Genomic DNA, 26,684 nt, shown 5'->3' with positions numbered 1-26,684 from the left:
TAAACTAATGAACAATAGGGCTCAATCAGTGTTTTGTGTGTTGAGGCGCCAGATATTAAGCAAGTGAAATTATTGAAAAAAAAAAAAAAACATTAAGAAAAGACAAAATAATTTATACCATATTATAGCATGTTATATAATATTTTATAAGAATATTGTGTTTATTGTTTAATGATAAAAATGATATTTAAAATGCTGTTTTGTAAATGGCTTTTTCTTGGACAAGCAGGACAAAATAGATTAAGACTATTTGATTTTTGAAATGGTAAAAAAAAAAAGTCAAAATCAATAAAAGCTGTATTTATTTAGTCAAATATTTAATTTTGTTTGGTTTTAGCAATTTTTTTTAGTTTGATTTCAATGCATTTCTAGTTATGTGCAACAAAATAATATAGTCACTGTCCAATGAAAAACAAGTCTCTCAATTCTTTTTATTTTTTTTAGTTTACAACATCATTTGAACAGACAAACTGTCCCTTTTACTGTGTCAAAATGTCTTGATGAACGGACCAATAGAAATATTTCTAAATTACCTGAAATAAACTCTTTTTTCATTGACTTCCATTGAAAGTTTAGAAAGTTTTTTCTTTCTCCTGTAAAGTTGCTGTTTTAGAGATACATGTTTTTCATAGGCGGCTATGATATGTTTAATTCTAAAAGATTCAAATGACTGTTTAAGGTTGAAATGGTTCCATATGTACAAAAATTCCATTCACTTAAGAACCATAAAGGCCAGACCTGTTTTTGTGCATAGTAAAGCCCAAAAAAAAATGTAGGAAAAAGTAGTAAAAAATGTGTTTTTCACATTTACCAGCATCATCATCATCTGTGTATCATTATTGTCTTGTTATTATCTGTATTTTATATACAGTATATATATATATATATATTTTCAGTTTTTGCCAACAATTTTCATTTCGATGCATCACTAGAAGAATAGAAGTATGTATTTAAGCCTTTATGCAGCCAAATAATTTGTTGAGTTGGCTTTGCAAAGGATGTAGGGACTGAGAGGGTTAAACTGTTGGGGTGTTGATGTAATTTCCTCTTTGTGTCTCTGTAGAACCTCTCTGCTAACACTTGCATCAATCACTATACACTGTTTTCCAAATTATCAGCACTTCCAGACACATTTTCAGTGGAATAATCTTTATAACTCTCACGCTGCAGCTTCAGCCCGGCCTCTGCAGCGCAGGAGCTCAGAGAGGTGGCTCACTGGGAGGTTAAACGAGCTCGGCCAGGGAAGCTGTTAATTGCACCCAGGCCATAATGGAGATATAGGAGCTCTTATGTTGGATGGTAAACCGCAGCGACCGCAGCGTCTCCAGCACACGGCTCCATTTCTCACTTCTGCCACCCGGATCGATACACTTCCCCAAATGCAGTCATAATGCGGGCGTCTTCAGCAGACCACTACTTTACTCTGTGATGGACCCTGGTAAAGATGGCCTGAATTATTTAAGCACTGACGGTATTCTGCTTAATAGATGGGGCTTCTAAAGGTGAAACCGCGGTGTGGCCTCAGAACAGCTCTAAAACTCACTGCACGCTGAGGACCAATGAAAAACATGTATCTTCAAAACAGCATCTTTACAGGAGAGAGATATAACTTTTTTAACTTTCAATGGAAGTCAATGTAAAAAGAGGTTATTTAGGTCATTTTGGAGAATTTCTATTGGTCCATTCATCAAGAAATTGAATTTGATGTGGAAATGTAATTTATGTTCATCATAATAATGATAAGATTTTGCAGATTACTTACCATCATGTGGGTTTTGTCTGGTGCAGCGTGTGAATAAAAAGTATTCGTAAACATATTGTATGCAATGGGTCATAAGACGCAGCAGATTATAAGGCGCACTATCAATAAACGTCTATTTTCTGATCTACTTTCATACATAAGGCACACTGGATTATAAGGTGCACTATGCAACACTAGTAAGGAACAGGGGTGTTGCTGGGTGGGGAGACCTGTACAGATAAGCTGAGTTGAGTAAACAAAACTGTAACTCTTAGCAAAAAAATAAATCTTTTAAAGTCAAAGGAGCGCTGGATGTTAATCTACACAGATTTCAGATACTCCTAAAAACTGTTTATTTGGGTGAATAAAGCGCTTCTGTTTATTTACAGTTGGCTTAGATTTGCAGATTTCCACTAAAGCTAGCCGCGGTTAGCTGCTAATGCCGCCTGACAGAGCTACACTAAGGAACCCTGAGTGTTCTGGAAAGCCAAAATGTTATTAGCTAGCCGTTTGTCCTACATAGCTTGTTTTAAAACAGTAAACGTGCAGGCTACAGGCTAATAATCCTCAGCTCTGAGCGGCGAAAGAGCTAGCTCTTAGCGCAGTTAGTGGCTAATGCTAATACTGCTGGAGAACTAAATTAAAAAAACTCCTGTTTAATGCTGTACTTCAGCGGAGTAGCTTTACTGCTCCTTAATACCTGACTAGTAAATTTCATATATACAAATTTTGGGAAAAAAAAAAAAGATTTTAAATGCACCTTACAGTGCATAAAATATCGGTAATGTTTTTGATCCTATTGGCACCATGTCTAATGCCAGGCATGGGTTGGAGGGTTAAATGGATATAAATCTCCCAGTATTGAACTGTGGATCAGTGGATCTGTGTTCTCTGGAATGATGGTGCTCCATCCAATACTAGATGGGATGATTTGGGAATTTCGGGGGTGAGGTGGGGGGATCGGCCACCAGTTTGATTTTTCAATACAAATCCCAACCTAAAATCTAGTTAAAAGCTTTCTCCGGACAGTAGAGTCAGGATCTCAGCTCTTTTTAATATTCAATTCTCTTGATTTCAGAAGAAACAATAAACAAGCAGGTGTCCCAACACTTCTGTCCACATAGCCGATGGAAATAATGGGTTAAAACCAGTAGTCGGGCCATACCACACACAGGCTAATATGGCTTTTACAGGCGAAGCGTCCCCACGTCTTCTCCAGCGAGCTGTTCTGACAGAAGGCCATTGATTACTCTATCGGAGTGTTTATTCCATTTGTCTTGCTGCCACCGCCGCCAGATTTATATGGACGTCTCAGTTAAGCATACAAGGCCGGAGATGAATGGAGCCGAGAAGGTTTCTTTCCACAGGCAGAAAAGTTGATGTCAGGATTTCGTTTCATGACTTTTGCAGACGCCGGGCCGGCATCCGTCTTTTCTTCTGACTATGTGCTCAGATTGATGATTTTTGCACTCAATTAACCCGATCCACGGTTCATTGAGAAGGGACATGTGCTGAATATGTTAGTACGGGGGGCATGCAGTCGCTGCACTGCTGGAAACTGCAGATATTATATTATATTGACCTCGAAGATACTGTACATCCACTGCTGTGAGCTCTGATAATGATGATAATGATATGCTCTGATGGGCTGGCTCATTTATTTATTCATGGGATTCCTAACTTTTTGTGTCACATGACTTTTGGCATGTCCCATATAAGTAAAAAAAAATCTTATCTTATGACATATATAGGGTTAATTATGAGATGTCTGAGGGACGTTTGACCCCTTTCACACATCTTTACACTCCTATAAGTCCAGTTAGGTCTGTCCCGATAATGACGCGATCGATTTATTGTACAATAAACAGACATGTCCTTAATAATATTTGATAAGGGTGCACCAGGTTAAACAAATAATATTTTTTTTTTGTTTATTTGTTTTTAAAAGGGAATAATTGCTTTGTTATGCTATTATATTATAATTAAGCCAGTGGCATTTAATGATTTTAAAATAACATTATATTGTGTATCACAATAATTTCTGGGATGATACGTTCACTCATATAACTTAAGGCTGATGTTTAAGTGTGTTTGCATTGTTTTTTTATGCATAATTATTATTATTATTATTATTATTATTATTAAGTCACTAAGTCTAGTGTTTGGTCCAGGCTGAAGATGGACCTCCTCTGGGGGTCATGGGGCTGGCCCGGGGGGAGGGGGCCGGTGCTGACCCGGTGTGTGTGTGGAGCTGTGGCGGTGGGGTGGTGGTGGTGGTGCTGGTAATTACTGTAATTTGAGTGCGGCTGGTGCAGGTGGAGTTTGCCGTCTCATAATTAACGAGAGGAGCAGATGGGGGTGGGCGGGAGATGGGTGCGAGCAGCCGAGCGGCAGAGTGAGGATGGGGGGAGGAGGGAGGGAGGAGGAGGGAGGGATGGATGGGGGGGGGGAGGTGATAGGGAGGTGGTCAGGTGGTCAACAGAATGCTCAGACACCTGGACCATCAGGTCTAGCAGCTTTAGACTCACCTACAGTGGAGGTAGAGGACGGTGCGGACAGAATATTATTTAGTATATTATATAAGTAATAATGCATTACTGACACACTGTTGTTTGATCAATATGGTGTAGGGGCTGCATTATTTGGACTTAGATTATCAAGTTATTATTTGTTAATATAGATGCTCAAGATGCTCACAGAAAACAATAGCCACATTTTTGAATGGTTATAGGTTTGTTTACATATTGGAGCCTTATTTACTATCAGTATAGCAAGGGCCAAATCACAATAAGGACAGGATAAATATATATTGTGCAAGCTTAGTACAAATTACATTTAATTTATGTATTGTATTGTTTGCTGTAAGAAGCAGGTTCAAATCTTTATCATGAAAATCTCTATTTTCCTCACTATTTATTGAATAAAATATATTTAAATATTTTTTTTTATCACCTCGACAGATTTAAAAGCATAAATAAAACACCAAAGAAAAACTGTGCTGTGGCCAACAGTGCATTTTAATTGCACATTATCTATGTATTGCTACACAACCCACTGGCATTGTTTTTTTTTTTTTTTGTTCTTTTTAATATTATATGTTGCAATATTTGAATAATGTAAGTGATTTTTACTAGATTTCTCCAGAAATCAATGATCCAACCTGCTCCAATGATATTAACAGTGGCCATTATTTGGAAAAGTTCAAAGTTTTCTTTTGTCTCTAGCAGCAAAAAATATTACATCTAAATGTCTTGCAATGTTTGTATTGCTCATGAACTCACTGCAATAACAACGTTGCAACAATATATTGTGCAGAAATAAAAGTACTGCTTTTTGATTGTGCAAAGGTATCAAAAGTATTGCCATTCTTTTTTCAGGTAGAAGTATAGATAGTAGGGTTTAAAATGTTTCTGTAGAAGTTAAACTATCAACTCAAGTTTTTTTTTACTTAAGTAAAAAAGTACTGGCTTCAAAACTACTTAAAGTATAAAAGTATTTTTTTTTTAAGGATGAGAGCCGGAATAAAAACAAGGCTATTTTTAAAATGTAAGTAAGGCACTTAAATAAGGCAACAATGTATTTGTAATGTATTACTTGACCCCTCTCTTATGTTGTCCGTATTACATATAATATACATACATATATATATACACACACATAATGAACACTATCATGGTTGATCAGTGTGTTGTGTTGCACCTGTGTGTATCTGATTAGGTAAAGGAGAGTGTTTCACTGTCCTGGAATTTCTACCTGTAGGCAGTCGACCTAATTCCTAATGCACTAATGCTATTGTGTAATTCCACAAGCTCTAAACCACAGCTGGTACACACAGACTCACTGATACACTTTCACACACACACACACACAAGGGGACAAACATGTGTCCCATATAGAACCCTTGTAATGACTCTGTGTGTTTGAAATATGTCCCAAATGTAATATACAAGTGTATGTACACATGCTATAATACACAGCTTGTCCTGTATAGTCCCTGTCTACTTCTGAAGTATTATAGGCCAGTAGAATTGGACCACTTGGAGCAGATAACTAAACATGAACCTATTGGAACCAGGTCTAATGCCAGGTGAGGGCTAGATGGGTATAAAGCCTTTAGGAATTATGTTTCTTCATCCAATAATTATGAACAAATCTGGAAGTGATAAAGAGTTGGGGATGATGGAAGGTGCTTTTATCACTCAATGCAATCAAATCTTTACAGCAATGATCCACTATCTAGTAAGATTCCTTCTTTCCTGGATAGTGGAGACAAGTCATTGACAATAAAGGGGATGGTATCCCATTGCTTTTGTGCCTATTTGTAGTAATAATAATAATATTACACTATGTCCCATATGTATTATACACAAGTTATTACCACACATACACACACACACACAGAGTTCCGGCCGGTGAGAGAGTCTGTTTCTGACTGTGTTTATTTGTCAGCGTCTAAAGTGGAGCTCTGGGGGTCTCGCGTGCGTCTGATTATTTCTGCATTAAGTGAACAGAGCGAGCGCTCCACTGCCTGTTATGCTCACAGTGTGAGGAAATGAAGCTCAGACGGGGAAAATCATTTGCTCCATTTTCTTCCATTCACTTTTTCTTCTTGGGGAAGCCCTTAAATACAAAAGAAGCCCTTTCCCCCTCAGCATGTCTAATATACAGCTCGCCACGGAAAAAACGATACAGCCGAACAGCTGAAAACCATAACTCTACAGCAGGCTATAGTGCAGCACTGAGCGGGTGAGAGATGGACAGACAGATGGGAGAAGGATATACGATCAGTTTAAGTGTCTCTATTCACTGACTAACTGGCTGCTCAACATTGATTGGCTGCTCAGTGGATCAGTGCTGTGGTCCAATGAGAAATGTTGGATATAGATACGCTTAGATATATCACTGGGGATTACGTTGATTCACCCTTCAGTCATGATGTAGACCACTGATCCATCCACACAATGGATCACAAAAGGCTGATATGAGGAGTTATATATATTTTCATATCTTTATAATGGTAAATTATAAGACACAAGAAAACACTTTTCAGAATATATTGTGGATATTATGGCCACTTAAATAGTACTGATATTTTTCCATTTTCTTCCAAGTCTAATATAAATATGACCAATAGATCTAAATATACCTCAAGAAATATACCAATAGAAATGGGCAAGTAAACATAGACCAGTATACTGACCTAAAGAAATGAACCCATTGTAAAAAAGCGAGTAGAAATGGACCAACATACAGTAAGAAGACCAAAAGAAACAGACCAATAGAAATACACACTAGAAATAGAGCAATATTAATGTACTATTAGACAAACTAATAGAAATTATAGACTGAAAGACATGAGCCAATAGAAATAAACCACTAAACAGACCAATAGAAATTGACCAATGCATTGGCTATTAGAAATAGCTTCTTGGTCTTTAAATTTAAAGACCAAAATAAATGGGCCCACATACATTAAATAGTCCAATGGACAAGCCAATAGAAATAGACCAATACAAAGGCCTACATAATGTAAATGGGATATGGGATAGTAAGAACTAGATGGATTTATAGACCAATAGAAATGGGGTAATAGAAATAGACCAACAGACTATTCAATATATTCAATGTACAAACATAAATGGAACAGAGGAAATACAGTAAATTAAATTAATACATAGACCAAAATTAATTGTTCAGTAATAGATGAATAGAAATGGGCCATAAAATAGATCAATATAAACAGATTAATATATATATATATATATATATATATATATATATATATATATATATATATATATATATATATATACACTTTTGTATCTTTAGCGTGGTAACAGTCCGGTCAGTGGCAGGTCAGACAGATAACCGCACATTACCGCGCAGTGCCTGCTGTGAGGAACAGCCTGGCGAGGGCGAGGGGTGGGCACAGCAGGGCAGACGGTTGATCTCTATGGTTTCAGTGGTGTTTATTCCCCTAAACAGTGGTGCAGGCGGCTGCGCAGCTCTGCTCGGCCGCTGCTGCGGCTGCACATGTGTTTGACATTAGAGTGACACGGCGTCTCCTGTGGGGAGAGAGGGAGAGGGAGGGCGAGCGAGCCGCGTCCAAACATCTGGAGTAATGAGAAACACATTCACTGACAGAGAGAGAGAGAGAGAGAAAACACACAGAACACTCACAACTTTCTCTCTCTTACCTCTAATGTCTTTTTCTTGCTTGTTTTGCTCAAGCTCTCTCTGTCTTTGTCTCTCTATTTGTCTTTTCATCTCACCTTTAATGCTTTTCTTTATTGCTTATGCTTAAGATCTATCTGTCTCAATCTCTGTGCCTCTCTCTTTATCTCTCTATGTCTCCTTTTCTGTCACTCTATTTTTCTCTCTCTCTTTCTCTCTGTCTCTCTCGCTGTCTAAAATGTTACCTGTAGAAACAGACCAGTGAAAAAGTTCAAGTTAACAGAGACTGCTTCATTGAATAGTCGAGTTAATGGAAATAGATATGTCAGTGGACAGACTAATAGAAAGTCCAAAATGAATAGATCAATAGGTAGACTTTGTCAAGTAGAAGTAGGTTGACATAAAGGTCAACAGACATACCAATAGATAAGTAGAAAAAAGAAAAATTGGTAGTAGAAACAAGTTTACAGAAATAAGCCATAAGAAATTGACCAATTGGCAGAGCAATATACATGTAAACTAATACAGAGACCAGTAGAAATGGGCCAATGTAGAAAGATTTATAGGTGGACCAGTATACAAATGGGCTATAAGAAATAGACGAAAATTAAGACCAATAAAAAAGAGCCAATAGATGTTGACCAATACAAAGACCAACTGTAATGGAACAAAATTATATACCAATAGAAATTGATTTATTTACACACTCTTCATTTTCTTCCTCTCTCCCCCTTTTCTGTCTCTCTCTCTCTCTCTCTTTAGTTCTCTCACTCTGTCTTTCGTCCTCACTCTTTCTCCTTCTCTCTCCCTCTCTCTCCTTTGCTCTCTCCTCATCCTTCTCTCTCTCCCTTCTCTCTCTCTACATCTGTGCAAATTAAAGTGCCGTTATCAGGTGGAAACAGAAGTGGCGTAGTGTACGATCCCGTCATCCTTCAAATGGGTTTGAGCCGAGCTCTGCTGCGTCCCAGCAACACACACACACACATCTGCTGCCTCTTTCCCAACCTCTCCACTCTGGTAACTTATTACAGAAGAAATCTGAACATTTTCAATATTTGTAAAATATTCTGATACACACTCTCATACCTCTCCATTAATATAACACTGATCAGTCCATATACTAAGACATTTACTTACAGCAGCAGGACAAACTTTTGGTTTAAATACGTTTTTTTTTTTGATTTTACAAATCCAGATCATTTACATATATGTTGCACTCACAGTTTTTTTTTTTTTTTCAGCTGGGCCTTTAGATCCACACTCACAGGTTGCCACGTGCCATAAATTTATGATTGGCACTAGATCTAGGGGACAGTTGGGTCAATGAATGCTGTAGTCTGCTGGTGACATTCCTGGGGAAACCCTTGCTGTGTGTGGGCGAGCATTATCCTGCTGAAAAATGCCAACACATGGCTGCAGGATGTCCTGCGCATATCACTGAGCTGTTAAAGTCCTTTGTATCACTACTAGGAGTGACCGACTATCATATGCAATAGCTCTTTAGATCATCACACCAGCAGACTAGCAGTCAACAATCTCTCTGCAGGATACAGGCCTTTGTCAGAATCTTCTATCATCTTCTGAAATTCCTGCCAGCAGTTTTTGTGCTCTAAAAGATCTATTAAAGAGAGAAAAACGAAGACGCTCAGGGTGGGCGACCCATCATCCACAGAGATATAGAGGGAGAGTGAGGGAGTGAGAGAGGACAAAAAAGACATATGAGAAATAAAGCAGGCCAGACGTTCAGACGTTTATGGGAGCTGAAGAGGGACAGAGATAAACAAAGACATATGAACAGCCAATCCGTAAACGACAGAGAGGAACGGAGGGCAGGCGAGTTAACCGTAAGAAAAACACAGAATGCCGAGTCAGAGAGAGAGAAAGAAAGAGGGGTGGGGATAGAGAGAGAGAGAAATAGAGGGCCGGCTGTGGTTTTATCCCCACATCAGTACTGTCCACACACACCAGGTCATTTTAATTGGCCTATTATTAAAGTAAATTACCCCGTCAATTAAAGAGCTGCCCGCGGTTCTGCTTTCTGTTAAAGAGAGAGAGTGAAATAAATGAATAAAAGAGCCTCTTTTACTCATTCATTCAGCAAGGATCAGGGGGTTGTTTAGTTTATTTACTCCTCCGACTGTAGGTAGTTGCTGGCAGAAACCTGGCAACATGATATTTGTCATAAAGCAGGGGCTCGATTCAATTTTTAATATTGCCATATATTGCGATTTTTTTATTTTACCAAATCTAAGGCATCATATATATAAAATCTGAGTAACAGTAACATTCACCTTTAATCCTGTCAGAAATGTATTATGGACAAACATATTAGAAATGAATGGTATTAAAAAGGAGTTCCCCTATCATATTTTTGAGCATTGAAGTGAGGATTTGATTGCTTTCAGCAACAAATGAGCTTCAGTGGCATCAGAATGGTGGGTGATCAACTCAGCCCAAAGGTTTCAGATGGAGCACCATCGTTTCAGAGAACACAGTTCCACTGCTCCACAGTAGTTTTTTTTAATGCTGGGGGTTTACACCCCACTAGGACCTTCATGTTAGAGTTTAATACAATAGATTACCTAGATCAGGGGTGTCCAAACTACGACCCGCGGGCCATTTGCGGCCCGTTTCCTTCTTTGGAGCGGCCCGCGAGGTATTTCAGAAATAGAATGAAAGTTGGCCCGCTGTTAAGCAGGTTTTTATAATGTGAGATTCAAAGTTGGAACGCTAGGTGTCAGAAACGGGCCAAAGAGTCTAAAAGCGGAGAGGGTGCGCAATTTTAGCGCAGAAAAACAGGGTAAAAGAGTCTTAAAGCGGAGAGGGTGCGCATTTCTAAAGCAGTAAAATGGGCCAAAGAGTCTAAAAGCCGAGAGGGTGCGCAATTTTAGCGCAGAAAAACAGGGTAAAAGAGTCTAAAAGCGGAGAGGGTGCGCATTTCTAGCGCAGAAAAACGGGGCAAAGAGTCTAAAAGTTGCCGTAATTAAGGAGTTTAATATTAAGAGAATATGAAATGAAATGAAATGAAACATCAATTTGAAAAATCTTAGTTTACACAAAACTGTCAAAGATAAAGATAGTAAGTCAAGTAAAATTGTGTGTAAATGAAATAATCAGGAAAAAAAGTATTATTTAAAGTGGTATATTTCATTATTATTATTTTTTTTAGTTTTATTACAGAGTGTGGCCCGTGACTTCAATTATATTTCTCCTTCTGGCCCCCAACAAAAAAAGTTTGGACACCCCTGACCTAGATGATCTGCTCACCTGTCCTCAGGTGGATGAAGAGAGGGGTGGCTTTGCTGATAGAGGTGTGGAGGCCATCTGTTTGGCAGGTGTGTGTGAATATATATAAATAGTGCAGATAAACTCAAACTCAAGCCTGTAGGAATAAACATGCTGCAGAGATGTTGTAGGGAGGGGTGGAGCTTAAGGCAGTAGACTTGGGGTTTCTCAGTTAGGGGAATGATCTCTGTGGCTAAAGAGCAGAACATTGTAGGATGGAAAGTGTGTGTGTTTGTGTATGTGTGTGTTTGTGTGAACGTAGAGGCAGGTTTCACTCTTTTGTGCTCTATAAACCAGTGAGCAGCGCTGACGCAAGATCCAGAACAAACACCAGTTATACTGGACTGCAGCTGGTCAGAGAGAGAAAGAGAATCCTCCCAAATGGCATTAGCCCAACTCGGTTTGAATCTAGGCCCAATTCTGGTCCAAGTGCTTGGGTCTCATCCTGGCTGAGTGCTGCATGTGCCAATGCCCTTTTTTGCTAAATATAATGTGGATGTTGTTTGCAACAACCTGATTGCTGAGTATAATCCGACAATTGACCAGAGTCGCTTGTTGCTGAGTATAATATGGGAATCAGCCTGTGCCGCATGTGTCAACAACCCAGTTGCTGAGTATAATATAGGAATTGGCCACTACCACTGCAATACTGCAATACGTGAGCCGAGTTTAGACCGATTCTATCGATGACCCAGCATAACTCAACTGCAGCCGCCTAGGTTTTGGGACAAAGTTATTATTAGAGAGATTTTGAGAGAGTGATGAACAGATAACAGATAAACTGAGCAAGAGAAAGAGGTAGAGAGGTAGAGAGAGAGAGAGAGAGAAAGATAGGAAGAGAGAACGATGAGAGATGAGTGGGGTGGATGAGGGGATGTGTAATGTTGCAGCGAGAGAGCAGCTGTCGCGCTGTTCTGCACACCTGTCACACAGGAAGTGAAACTGCCGCTGTTTCCTGGATACGGATCCTCAGCAGCCAGGGTGGAGAGAGAGGAGGACAACAGTTTAATCAGTTTAAACTCCTCTCTTTACTCCTTACTCCAGTAATAATGGGTAAATCTCCAAAACATCATGCAGGTCTTTTGGGGTGTTCCTGGCTTGCGGTGATCAGAGGCTCCGCCCACCTTACCTTCTGAACTTAGAAGACTTTAAGTCAGAGCTGTTTTGGGGTTACAGGTGGGATCTACACTATAATAGGCAGTTATGGCTGTTTTATAGAGTATGTGCCTCACGTTTAGTCCTCACAAAGTGGTAAACACACCCACACACACTCGCTGAGCACTATCAATGGAAAGGTAGAAGCAGTAACCCAGTTGACGGGAAGTGACATCACGAAACACAAGCTGAGTGACAGATGGTGGGTGTCTGTGGAGGTTGCTCTGGCCGTACGTGTTTTCTTCCAGTCGTCTTAGCGACAGATCCGAACCTCCTGTCAGTGTGTGTGTGTGTGTGTGTGTGTGTGTGAGAGTGTGTATGTAATGAGCAGTGTTTTGCTTGGCACACTCTCCTCTTTGTTTGTCAGGATTCTGAAGGCGGGTCCTCGGAGGACCCCCCTTGCCTAATTCCCCAGCCGCCCCTCGTGCTGCCTGTATGCAATTAACAGAGTAATTAAATGAGCTAATTGGTGTTGGGTGAAGCTGCAGGTGTTTTGATTGGGGAGCTTGTTTGTGGAAGTGCAGAGAGTAAACACATTCCAATTGCCGCTAATTTTTGGCCCCGTTTTTTCCCCCCGTAATTTAAGTAATATGGGCGTTGAGGGGAAAGCCAGGCCAGAGCCACTCTTGCTTAGAGCGGAGATCCATCAGCTTCAGTGGTTCAGATGTACACATAGTCATTCATAAAGTTATTAATGATGTAAGAATGTGGTTTGCTGTGTCACATGACTTTTAGCATGTCCCATGGAAGCAAACAAACAGGTCTTCTGCATTGAATGTGGTAGTTCGCACAGATAGTTCTAGCCAGGCACCACTGGTCACCATCATTACCACCCATGGCACTGCACTGTCCACTGTGGGTGGTAATATTAGCCTTCTATGATGTACTCCTGGTAAGTCCTCACTTCCATAATTCATGTTGTCTTGCCATGAGCACATTGGCAAATGTTTATCCCCACTCAAGATAACACCTCACAAGCCGTCCTAAGATAAACATCAATCTGTTCCTTTATTTATGGAAGAAACAGTGTGTAAAAAAGTGTCCCAATACTTTTGTCTTTTGCCGTTGTCAGCTGTAGTTCTGTTGGTCCCCAGGTGGTTATAGTGTGTGTGTTTTTTTGTTAGTTTTTTTTTTGTGTGTGTTTGAGTGATTGAGTGTGTGTGTGTGTGTATGTGAGAGAGAGAAAGAGAGACAGGCATTGATGCCCAGGTGTGTAGGTGTGTGTGCGTGTGTGTCGGCTCTGAATGTTGAGCCTGAAGACACACACACAACTGCACGCACTGTGAACACACTCCCCAGCCAGCCACACACACTGCTGTTACTGCCGGCAAGAGGAGTGTGTGTGGGTTGTGTGTGTGTGTGCGCTTTGAAACCTCTAAACATAATGCAGGTACAGTCAAATTAGGACACTGACAAGCACGCGGGTGTGTGGAGCGAGTATGGGTGTGTGTGTGGCTGTGTGTGGACTGCATCTTTCCTGCAGAGTGGCCACAAACATACTGTGTGTGTGTGTGTGTGTGTGTATGCCCAGTGTAGTTCTAACACTCTCCAGATGGGCAGGTTATGGAGCTGTTCTTGGCGCGACCGTCCGTGGCCGAATGTCACAAATACTTTCCTTTATTTAGGAATGACTGGGCTCGGCTCCGGGGTGGGGGGCGGTTGGAGGGGCAGAGGGATTTGAGGCGGAGGGGGGGGGTGGGGGGGTGGGGGCGGAGGGGGCAACACAACATCTGGATTGTATTTGGAGCTGCTGGGAAAAATCAGAAAAGGAAGTTTTTTTCTGAAGCTGTTTTCAGCAGTGGAGGAACCTTATATAGCACTGATGATTTTCTTATTGAGGACATCAGAACAACTACACCATCTCACCAGACGAACCTGTATGAGAGAGAGAGTTAGAGAATGAGAGAATGAAAATGAAAATACATCTTAACAATTAAATAAACCTACACTCTAAAAAACAGAGGTACGATATGAGTACTTTTTAGTACTCAGAAGTACACTCTTCATAATTGTACCCTCAAAGGTACAATATTGGTCTTTACAGGGTCAGATTTGTTCCCTCTGAAGTACAAAGTAATTTTTTACAGCAATAAGTACAAATTTGTACCATTTAACCAGCCAAAGGGTACATTCAGTATTCTGTATCACTGTACTAATAAACAATATATATTTTAATTGAACATTTTGTATTTAAAAGCCAGACAATTTTGGATCATCGAGTTTTTGAGCCATATTTAGTTGATGATAATGTTTATAATTTTTATAATCTTTACTGGCATAAAAACCATGGGTACAAAAAAAGGACTTTCACTGAAAGGTACTTTTTTGTACCTCAATATAAGGTACAGCCCTAGTGACAAGCTTTGTACCCTTTTAAGTACAAATCTGTACTTTTCTTAGTGTGTTTAAAGTAGTGTGAGCTCATTCAGCGCACAGCATGGATCAATAAGCACTTCAAATACAAGCATTGTAGTTTCAGACATCAGCTTTAGAGATCAAGGGAGAGCATCGTATGACTTCTAATTTTGAGAGTAAATTATTGGTCATAAAGAGGGAGGAGCTTGTGCTATGGATGCACACATATTTTTAATGTACTGGATGAATGTGTGTTTACTGATGTAAATAATAATAATAATAATAATATAATTTCCACTGAAATCAAATATATTTAAAAATTGTTGGAGTAACTTTCTCTAATGTATATTGAATTCTTCTACTAGATTTTGGAACAGCACTACTGTGTAAATTCTATTGCATTCTACAACATGAACTAAACAAGCTGTGCATGTGTCTGCATTTGCACATCTGTGTCAGCAATAAGTGCAACCAAAAGTAGGTTTCCACAAACATTTAGACATGCATTCAATTAGACAGCAATTGAGCAGTCAGTTATTGCATTCAAATAGGCAATTTCCATTATATCAGTAGGATGACCACTAGGGGGCTTTATTAAATTATGACTTCTCACACAAAAAAAAATCGTACCGTACCTCAGTAACCGATGTATTGGAACTCCCCCGCCAGCACTGTGGATCCTGGCTGGGTTTCCATGTCCTACTGTACTGTTGTCTGACATATGTGCAGCTCTGCATGACCCCAGCATACTTTCTCACACACATCTACGCACATGGGTCCTCTCGGACGCCCTCTCTCACACACACTCTCTCTCACAACACACACGCTCTCACATAGACATGCTCTCAGGGGTCTGGTCAGCTTTTGATTAAAAAGGCATTTATTGTTATCTGGATGTTTGTTTTTGCTAAACATATTTGCTCAGCTGAAGACGGTCTGTCCAGGCTCACAGAGGTTCTCCCGAATGTGTGTGTGTGTGTGTGTGTGTGAGAGTGTGTTACTGATCTGTAACAGACAGAGACAGAGCTGTGAAGCAGCTGGAGAGAAGCCGCAGCTTTAGGAAGCAGCATGGCGGCTCTCAGCTGCTCAGACAAAGCCAGAAATTAGCCACGTTAGTTAGGGCAACCATACGCTACTTTTTAATACGCATCCATTCCCACATTTCAGGCCGGCAATATATTCTAAAGGAAGGAAAGTAATTGTTGTTTTTTTTCACTACTAATTTGTTTTAACAATTAATATAGTCAATATTAGTAACTCTGTATTATAGAGAAGTGGGCGGAGCTTCTGGACATGGTGAACATAAGGCTTGTGTTGTGTACAGTAGTAAAGTTGTAAGTGGTATTAGTGAATACAGTAACTCTGTATTGTAGTAGAGAAGTGGGCGGAGCTTCTGGATATGGTGAACATAAATAAGGCTTGTGTTGTGTACAGTAAAGTTGTAAGTGGTATTAGTGAATATAGTAACTCTGTATTGTAGTAGAGAAGTGGGCGGAGCTTCTGGACATGGTGAACATAAATAAGGCTTGTGTTGTGTACAGTAAAGTTGTAAGTGGTATTAGTGAATATAGTAACTCTGTATTGTAGTAGAGAAGTGGGCGGAGCTTCTTCTGGACATGGTGAACATAAGGCTTGTGTTGTGTACAGTAGTAAAGTTGTAAGTGGTATTAGTGAATACAGTAACTCTGTATTGTAGTAGAGAAGTGGGCGGAGCTTCTGGTCATGGTGAATATAAGGCTTGAGTTGTGTACAGTAAAGTTGTAAGTGGTATTAGTGAATATAGTAACTGCATTATAGTAGAGAAGTGGGCAGAGCTTCTGGACATGGTGAACATAAATAAGGCTTGTGTTGTGTACAGTAGTAAAGTTGTAAAGGTTATTAGTGAATATAGTAACTCTGTATTATAGTAGAGATTGTTGATGCTGTTGTTGAATGAGGGTTCTTGATGCAGTGCTTCTGAGGGATCACAAGCTTAGGCTTGTGTTCTTACTCTTTACACAGTGGATTAATGATATTATGGGCTGTAGAGGAAGAAATATGCAAGTCCTTTCCCATCTTTTCTTGTTTTTAAACATTTCAATGATTTTCTTACATATTTGTTTCAACACTGGGGATCATCTGCCTCTGTCTTTACTACTTTACTACTAAAGACTTAGCCTTTGGAAGATACTTTTTTTATCAAATCATGATTACAGTCATACAATACTGCTGATGTCACCTGTTTAAAACAACAGGAAGCCGATTAGCATTAGCGCTGCACAAATCACATATCTAAAACATCACACACTCACCACAGACCAGTGTCAAATTGATAAGTACTCTCTATTAGCCTCGCTTATGTGGTTTCTGGCAGTGTATCACACAGTGTTTTGTAAAAGAGTGAATGAATGCTACCATATTACCAACACAGCTCTTCTTGTGTTAGCTAACATAGCTGACAGATTTGTTATGCTACAGTATTTTGACAAAAGTATTCGGAGACCTGCTTATTTATTTTTTTGTTTCTTCTGAGATTAAGGGCATTAAAAAGAGTTTTTCCCTGCTTGCTGTTGTTGGAGTAACTAGGGCACTTCGTACCCCTTTAGACCATGCCCATTATTTGTTTTGAAGAGACCTATTGTATTGGAAAAAAATCTCTACTTCTCAATGTATTTTTTGTGCACGTTTGCATTTTGACACATATTGTATCTAATAACTTCATACTACTTAATAAACACATTTAAAATATGGATATTTCATATAGTGAACATGATGATCATTTGATGGTACACACCAAGCTCCAACCCATTCAGTCTGGCTATAAGAGTCTACAGTCTGAAAGAGCTCTGGTGAGCGAGGATGTGGGAGGCGAGGCGATGGAGGAGTGGCGGATGGATGGCGTTTGTGGGATCGGGAGGGGGTGAATGGATGGGTTTTCGGGGGGTGCCGGTGTCAGGGTACGGAGGGCCGGGGTCCTGCTGTTCTGATGTGCGGCGCTGTGTGTGTGTTTGTGTGGCATGATGGGGAGCAGATGTGGAAAGGCAGGCGGTCGGGCACGGTGCCAGAGCAGCTGGGAGAAATTAAAAACAACAGCATTCCTGGAGACTAGGGGAATTACAGAGAGAGAGAGAGAGGGAGGGAGTGAGGGAGGGATGGAGGGCGAGTGAGGGAGAGGGGTGGAAAAGAATCCATATGGAGAGACAGAAAGAAAATAGAGAGTAAATGAGAAAAAAGAGAGGCGAGGGAATCTTCCTTTGTGTTTATGTGGTTATAAGTTAAAAATCGCTTAGCATACAGAGGAATATGAGCACTGTGTATACATTGTATGCAAATGATCCCTCTAACCAATCTGTATCAATGACTGTAGAAAAACATTCTTTAATGTTCTATAGAAACCAAGGGAAAATTTTGTCTGCCATGTTGCCAAGTTTGAAATCAGAGTCTGCATTGTAGAGACCAGAGATGGAGCCAGACTCACCTCCAAGTAGTATCTCTCAGACTGCCTTCCTTGAGTTTACAGTGCAGCCAAAGGAACCAGAAGCAGGACAGATTTTTTTACCCAGTTCATCCAGTAAGTGTAATGTCCCACCAGTAAAAGTTAATGTATTTTATTACCAAACCATTTCCATTTCTATCAAATTACAGTACTTTAGCTGTGTTTTTTTCTCTTTACCACTGAAACAAACCAAAGCTACTATGGTCCAGCTTAACCCCAGAGGGTTCTTACGTGGAATCATACGTCTCTTACAATCCATCTGCATATATTTTAACGAATCAAAGTAATCATCAAGATTATCATTGCTTCTTTACTGTAAAATTAAAAAAGACGCTAGGCTAAAGTTGCTAACAAACCCTGCCAAAAGTATCATCTTGGTTAATACATGTCCAAATCTTATTTTTTATATTTTTTTCAAACATTAAAGGTTGGCTTGTTTGTTTGCAGTATTAGCCTAACATCTCCCATTCTAAACAAAATAAGTACTTTTTTGGGTCAGACACCAAAATCTTATTGGGTAATGGACTGTATGTATCTGGAGTCGATAACCAATCATGTTTATTTAGCTTTTAACTCAACTGTTCCTTTAACCATACCACATTATTGATGTACCACATTGTGAGATATACAAGTATCTGAAAAAAGTATTCTTCGCATTATAATAGTAATACCAGCTTCCCTCCATGATATCGTGTAGCCCTGGTGTACACAGTGAGAGAACCCAGCCGCCTTAATCCTGCAGTTTTTGGGCCATGTGATTATAGGATGGCTTCTTTTTGTTTGTTGCTCTAGTGAAAGCACATGTCCGCCGAACCATAAAAGCTCCAGAAATAGTGGCTGAATTACAAACCGGAGCGTGTGCTCACGGCTCCACTCCTGCAGCTGGTTGTGGCAAACGTCGGACGCCGGGTTGTTTTTAGCCATCACATGGCCCTGAGTTTCCTCCGAAAGGCACGGACCTGCGGAGAAGCGGCCGGTGGCGGAGTAACATCATTACAGAAGAATTACACGCACCTCTAGGAGGCCCATTAAAAACACATTGTATCCTGAGCAGATCTATTTGGCTTATTGAACTCTCAGTGTGACTCCTTTATAAGAGTGTTTGTGTGTGGGTGGGTGCGTGGGTGTGTGTTAGGGCATATCCAGCACACAAATAGCTACACACTGTTTGTAAAATTAAAAGGTGAATTAAAAGAGGCAAATTCATTTTTGGAAAATTAGTAAAAATTTGACTTTATGTTTAGAGAAACCAAACATATTTTTATTGTATTTATTTGTTTAAGCTTTTTTTGTTCTTTATTGGTTTATTGGTTTTAAAAATGTTGTAAATGCCTTATAATGGCATAGTACAGTCTTAAATTTATTTAATGGTCTTTTTATTTGTAGAATGATCTTAAATAATATTTATGACAATAATTTCTGCCACAATACACAATCAAAAAAATAGCTATCATGACAGGCCTAATTATTTTTAGATACAGATATTTGCATATATAATACATGTGTGTGTTTCTGTGTGTGTATAAGTCAGGTCACTTCCTGTCTGCTGCCTAATGGAGTAAGTGGATGCATGTTTATAGGAAGCTGCAGTGCAATGTAGTCAGATGTTTAGAGCATTTTGATTGACAGCTCATTGCAGATGTGCAGACTGTCTGGTGAGGGCGAGCTGATGCTCAGCTGGATTGGCTCAGTTTTTCTCCTCTTTTTCAGCCCAAAACCCCTCCACCCCCACCACCCACAACCCAACCTCCACCTCCCCCACCCCACTACATTGTCTCGTTCTCTCACGGTGAGAGTTCTCCTGTCCTTGGGCACAATAGCAGCACAGATGGCTGCAGATGGGGGCGCGTACACAGCGGCCTTTTTAATGTATTAAAAGTGAAATCCAGAGCACTCTCTCTCTCTCACCCTCTTTTTCTCTCTCTCTCTCTCTCTCTCTCTCTCGCACCCTCTTTCTCTCTCTCTCTCTCTGTCGTGTCCTTTAGCTGGTCAGATTAAACAGCTGTCTGTAATCCCACAGCGGATGCAGCAGACGGGGCAGGCCACACTCCTCTTTTTTCTCTCAGACTTCTCTCACTCATTCACACTCTCTGCCCATCTTTTGGTAGACCTCACGTCCCGGCCTTGGCCACTCCCAGAACCCCCTGGGAGAGTGTGCAGAAGTTGTCATGTGGGGCGGTGGATGCGGGGGGTGGGGGGAGTATTGTCCCTCAGGATCAAATTAGGTCTGGTGATTAAAGGCTGTTTTTTTTAACACAATGAGGGTCAATCAAATGACCAGAAGAGCGTGAAGGCATGTAGGTCCTTATGTATCTATAATGCATAATACACTATATGGGTTCTTTTTTAAATATGCTTTTGGTGAAGTAACTGTCTCTAGTGTTTATGGAGCAGTACTGTGAGGATATGATTCAGCAAATCCCAAACTCACAAATAACTGGATGGTGCATCATCATTCCAGAAAACACTGTTCCACTGCTCCAGAGCTTAATGCTGGAAGGGCTTTAAACCGCTCTAACCCATATATATGATATTACGTTTATGTTGGTGCCAATAGTTCAATTGCCATGCTGATCTGCTTCGCACAGTTCTATTATATTGGTAGTACTTCAATACAGGGACAAAACAAGCTGTGTTATATGTTATAAAAATCAATATGGGAAATATTATTACATTAAATGTACTTATGGCGCAGATTTATGCTCTTAAAAAAACTCATGTTACAGTCTAGATTTAGCTGGTGACATCAGTACGTGTGTTACTACAGTATCTGCATGTATGTGTGTGTGTGTGTGGGGGGGGGTCGGGTTCATTTCTTTGTGTGGTGGCCCAGTATGGGCCTGAACTGGGTGACTGATGGACAGAAGGGGCTGCAGGACTCCGGGGCGTTTCACTCTACCTGCCTACATTTGGCCATGACACAGGGTACAGTGTCACACCACTGCAATACACACACACACACACACACACACACACTGGCCCATTGCTATTTTTGTCAGCAGGGGCATTAACACTAACACCTTGTTATGTTTATTGCCCTGGGGCACTGGTCAGGTTTTTAATGAACACACTGCTAACGGCTGTCATGGGCACCTCGATCCCCAGGGTACAGTCTCGAGGAGCAAAGCAGGACAGCTTGGCACCATCCACATTTTGTGGCTTATCCTGGCTTATACTCTGATTCATTCTCCACCACTTACAACTATTCTCTGCCAAACAACACCTTTCTCTTACAAACATGATCATTCTCCACCAAATGCACAATCATTTTCCAACACAACACTATTTTCCAACAAACATTATTCTTCTCCAACAAAAACTATTTGTCTCAAACAAACACTATAATTCTCCAACAAACACCACCATTCTCTCACCAATACCATCTTTCTCCAACAAAAAACAGAACTCCCCAACAAAATCTAAAATTCCCAAACATAAACACCATCATTCTTCAACAAACACCGTTACTGTCTACTAAAGAACATTGTCCACAAAACACTATTACTCCCCATCCAACACCATAATTCTAAAACCAATAAACACCATCATTCTCCAACACGTACCATCATTCTTTACCCAACCATATAATTCCGCAACAAACACCATCATTCTCCAACAAATATATTTATTTCCAAACAAACAAAATCTTATATTGTGAGAAACTGTCATGCAAATTAATCATGCAGCAACAAATGATCTGTCTTTTTTTGTGTAAACCTACAGGTAGACATTTCTAAAAAAAACAAATGGCCATAGAGTGTGCCAATAAAGTGTTTTACACCACTTAACTACTGAAACCTTGCTCCATGTGTAGCAAACCAATGAATCTGGACCACCAGCACCTTCTCCAGGTTGGAGCAGAAAGCGCACCCCACCTGCCTTCTACCCCTCAAACTGGGTCCAGTCTTTGTACCCTGTCACCCTGCTGCAGCTGTTGTCCCTGTAAGGTCGAGCACCAATTATCTGCCTGTTAGTGGTTTGGCTGTGACCCTGTGTGTTTGGTTATTTTTGCACTTGACAGTTCTACTGATAGGACAGCAGGGCTGTGAGCTGATGGAGGTGGTGGCGGGTGGAGGGGGGGGGGGCTCCGAACATGGCCCCGGCAGCCGTGGCGTGTGTGTGTCTGTGTGTGTGTTTGCGGGGGGCCTAGCTGACCCGGTGGAAGGTGACGGGCGAATGGAGCGGAGGCAACTGATCCACAGTGAGTGACTGGACTGAGACAAGAGGCGCCGGAGAGAGCCTGCTGCTCAACACATGCTCACACACGCACATGCACATGCACAAATAGACACACAAAAGCGTAATCAGACACACACACAAGTCTAATCACACACACTCATAATCAAGCTCGCTTCAGCACATACAGGAACGTGCACCCTCATACTGTAAGAGAGAGGGGCATAGCCTTACACAGGGTCAAATTTAACAAGGGCATTTATGTGGTCACACAGGTTCTAGTAAAACCTGCAGCTGTCAGTATTGACAAGAGTATTGGGTCACCTGCTTATTTATTGTTACTTCTGAAATCAAGGGTATTAAAAACAATGCAGAGCCTTTTCCAATTAGCAATACACAACAGCCCATTTACATTGATATATAGACTAAATATACATGAATTTATAGTATTTATATCAGCTTTGCAGTCCATCCATGAAACCCCATGAAACTTAAAAACATATACTTAACCACACTTTATATCCAAATGTTAATGGACACCCCTTGAATGCAGCAAAGCAGAGTCTTCTAACAGTGCAGCTGTGTTCTCTGAAATGATGGTGCTCCTCGCAATACTTTTCGGATGAGTTGTGGGCATAAGGTGATGTGGACTCTTGTCACTAAATGCAATCAATTTCTTATGTCAAGGTACCAAAGTTTCTAGTAGAAATTCTTCCCTAGACAGTAGAGAGGATGTAATCATTTATAAGACCCTTGCTTTAAAAAGAAACAAGAAATCATCCAGTTTCCTAAAAATATTGTCATAAATTAACAAAGGTTTGAAAAGAGGGACATTCACTGAGCCCTTCCTACCAATCTATAAATACAATCTACCTAGTCTACGGGTCCTCTGTAAGTCTTCACACTCTTCCACTGCTCAGTCTCCTCCCCTTTAACTCTTATCTCCTCTACGTGACTTTACTACTCACAGAGTAGGGACTGGCTTTCCGTGACAAGCAGAAACAGCCTGAACTCCAGCCCAAAGATTTCTCTTTCCTCTCTTTAATATTATGCGGAAAATATCCTGGAAATTCACAAGCCGATGGCAAGTTTCACACTAGCAAATGGTTCTTTTGAAAGATACCAGAAATAAACCGTTTGTAAAAATAATTATTCTATGGCATCACTCAAAGAATCATTATTTTTAAAAGTGCAAAGTTTTGTAACATTGGTATGTTTGAAATAACTGTAACCAAAAAAACTGTAACTAGAGGATAGGTGTTTCTGGCCATTAAGCGTAAACACGAGATAAGCCTCTCAGCATCGAGTAAACTGTTCGACTATCGCAGACAGAGAAAGACCAACAAGCTGCTGTCTGTGTAGCTCTCAGATCTGCCTCCAGTTCCATCCTTTGGAGTCCTCCGCCACTCTGTGCACACACTGTTTATTCACACCACACACACATACAGGATCTGTCCCTCGATGAGCTCTGATCGAGACGCCATCTGTGTAAATATTCCTCCTTTTATGAGTTTTAAACCGGTCTCCCTCTGGTCCTCCTCCGAGTGTGAGCGGTGTACAGTGACCGGGGCAGTCGCGTGTGTGTTAACTGGATTAATGCACAGTCTGATGACAGAGTTTGGGAGAGATACTCTTTCAGTGAGTAGACGAAGTGGTGAGCTCTTCACCAGATGGACCTTGGGAAAAGTTATGGCACCTGACCGGTGCAAGCAAGGTGAACAAGGGAGCATTGCCTTGTTTGGCACTGGAGAAGAAACGAGAAGGAGAAGGGAAAGGAGTAGAAAGAAAAAGAAAATATGAGAAAGGGGAGAGAGAAAAGAGAAGAGAAGCGAAGGGCAGAAGAGGGAGAAGAGAAAAAAGATGGGTAGGAGCGGTGAAGACAAGATTAAAAAGAAGGAAGATCACAAATTAGGAATGGTGGTGATGCAAGATGGTCTATTTTGTGGTAGAGGGTATAACTTTATGATGGTAGAGCTCTATGATGGAGGTAGAAGGTAAAGTTTTATGATGTTATTAGAGGGTTACTCTATGATGGTAATAGAAAGTGGAGCTCTATAATGATGGTAGAGCTTTAGTATGGGGCAGAATGGTAGAGATCTATAACTGTAGTAGATGGTAGAGCTTAATGACAATGGTCAAGCTTAATAATATCCCTGCTGGGAAAAATTTTAAGGTAATAGAGGTTGGTAAATGCAAGAGCTCTATGATTGACAGAAAGTAGCACGTTATGGTGGTGGTAGAAGGTAGAGCGGATCTATGATTGTAGAGCTCTATGGTGTTAGCAGTACACTATGACGATGGTAGAAAGTAGAACTCTATGATGGTGGTGGAGAGTAGAGCTCAATTGTGTTACTTAATGGTTGCACTCTCTTAGGTTATTAATGGTATTGCTCTATGATAATAGTAGAAAGAAGAGCTTTAGATTGATGGTAGAGCTCTATCATGGTGGTCAAGTGTAGAGCTCTATAATAGATCAAGAAAGTAGAGCTCTACAATGTTAGAGAGTTACACTTTGATGTTACAGAATATTGTAGAGCTCTATCATTTTATTAGATGATAGAGCTCTATGATGATGGTAGATTATCATACTCTGATGGTAGACGGAAGATGTAAAGAAATGGCATAGCTCTATGATGATGGTAGATTGTCACAATCTATGATGGTGGTAAAGGGTCAGGCTATATGATGGCAGTAGAGCTGTGATGGAGATAAAGCTCTGTGATTGACAGCAGCAGATCCAGCTGCACTTGTCACTGACAGTCAAGCTCCTTTCCATCCACAGGTTGGGGGTGTTGGGGGGGGCAGTTAGGGGAAGACAGGGTGTGTGTCTGTATGTGTGTGTGTGTGTGTAGGACACTGATGGGGATGTCAGGACTTGCAGGGGGCAGCGGTGGGGTCCCGTCAGCAGCAGCTGAGCGGGAGAACAGGTGGTACTAGATGTTTCCAACAGAAGGGATACTGGATTTACTCCCAGAGCGTGAGCCCTGTACACACTGTGTATCTATCCTACACTGACTGCACAGCTCTACAGCTATCACACACATTACGACTTGTGAATAGATGTCCATTAGTGTGATGGTGGAACAGAAGGGCTCTGATTTTAATGTTCCTGTGTAAGCGGCTCAATGGAGGTAGGTGAAAGATTTTTGTGGGTTTGGACGCTTTGGGTTGAACTGTCTGATCTGACGTCCTGTAGGTTGTGACATTTTATTGATCAGGGGTGATCTAATCGGGCTTGCAGCAGATTATGTCTTAGCATTGTTGTGTTGTCTGAGCGTCTGCTTCGAGTTTACGCCCTTTACGGAGACAGTTAAACATTTAAAACGTGGGTTTTGCTGGTTTGTGTAATTCAAACTGTTGTTTTTCATCGTTAATGCTTTCGACTGTTCTATAACGGTTCTATACTGAACTGCACTAATCTCCTTGTCTCTCTCTCTCTTGTTACTGTGTAGGTAGTATTGAACCGAAGGTTGGAACAATGCCAGATTCACCAGCTGATGTCAAAACCCAGCCCAGGTCGACTCCGCCCACAATGCCACCTCCACCACCTGCTGTGAGCCAGGCAGCCAATCGTAACGCTTCATTCACACCTACAACCAGTAAGTGCACTTAAAATTCTTGAGCTGTTGTAAACAATTTTTTTGTTTGTTTGTGGATGTATACTATACATACTGTAACTAAATGCTTAGTCTATCCAATGTTTAATCAAACGAGCAGTGGGGGGATCAATGGTTAGAGTTTGGTTACTGATCACAAGGTTGTGGGTTCAATACCTAGGATTGTTAAGCAGCAACTATAAGGAAATTTAGTATGAGCCTTAAAGAAGTGATTGAGGAGTGCTGTAGTATGGCAACCCTAGCTTTCTATCAGAAGTAGTCTCAGCATGGAGTTGTAGAGGTTCCTAAATGTGTCCTGCATTAAGCCATCCCATGTAGTTCAAATATTCTCACGCAATTCCTTCACGTTTTTGCGTTAGGGTGGATTGTTTATAGCGCCCTACACATTTTTAGTGATTGGTCTGAAGATGTGGCTGGCCTTGGCATAGTATCTGTCTTCAAGGCAAACACTTAAGATGGCAGCAGTATGGGGATGAGCATGGTCCTGTTGAAATAGTGCACCAGAGTGTGTATTCAGACACTGTAGTGCCATTGGTTGCAGGACATTGCCAACATAACATTGGGATTGTCACCATCACACTAGATTTTCCGGACCTGAGATGCGTGACAACAAACCATTGATCTTGAGGCTGAACAGGGTGACTCCATACATGGATTTATAGTTGCTAATTCCTTTTGGGCGCAACTATTTTTTAACACACGCTAA

General features: G+C 40.7%; 1 protein-coding gene across 5 annotated transcripts in view; it reads left to right on the top strand.

The window, feature by feature from the left end:
* The window catches only part of cbfa2t3 (CBFA2/RUNX1 partner transcriptional co-repressor 3), a 77,521-nt gene that overhangs the window by 25,808 nt on the left and 25,029 nt on the right, over nucleotides 1–26,684 (top strand). For all 5 annotated transcript variants that reach the window (XM_049471044.1, XM_022665142.2, XM_049471043.1 and 2 more), the window contains one exon: nucleotides 25,814–25,960. In XM_049471044.1, the coding sequence (XP_049327001.1) occupies nucleotides 25,814–25,960 (147 nt within the window). The remainder of the gene's footprint in view (nucleotides 1–25,813; nucleotides 25,961–26,684) is intronic.

This window comes from Astyanax mexicanus, chromosome 23 (genome assembly GCF_023375975.1).
Source record: "Astyanax mexicanus isolate ESR-SI-001 chromosome 23, AstMex3_surface, whole genome shotgun sequence".
NCBI classification, from domain to species: Eukaryota; Metazoa; Chordata; class Actinopteri; order Characiformes; family Acestrorhamphidae; genus Astyanax; species Astyanax mexicanus.
This window is presented reverse-complemented; position numbering and strand designations above follow the sequence as displayed.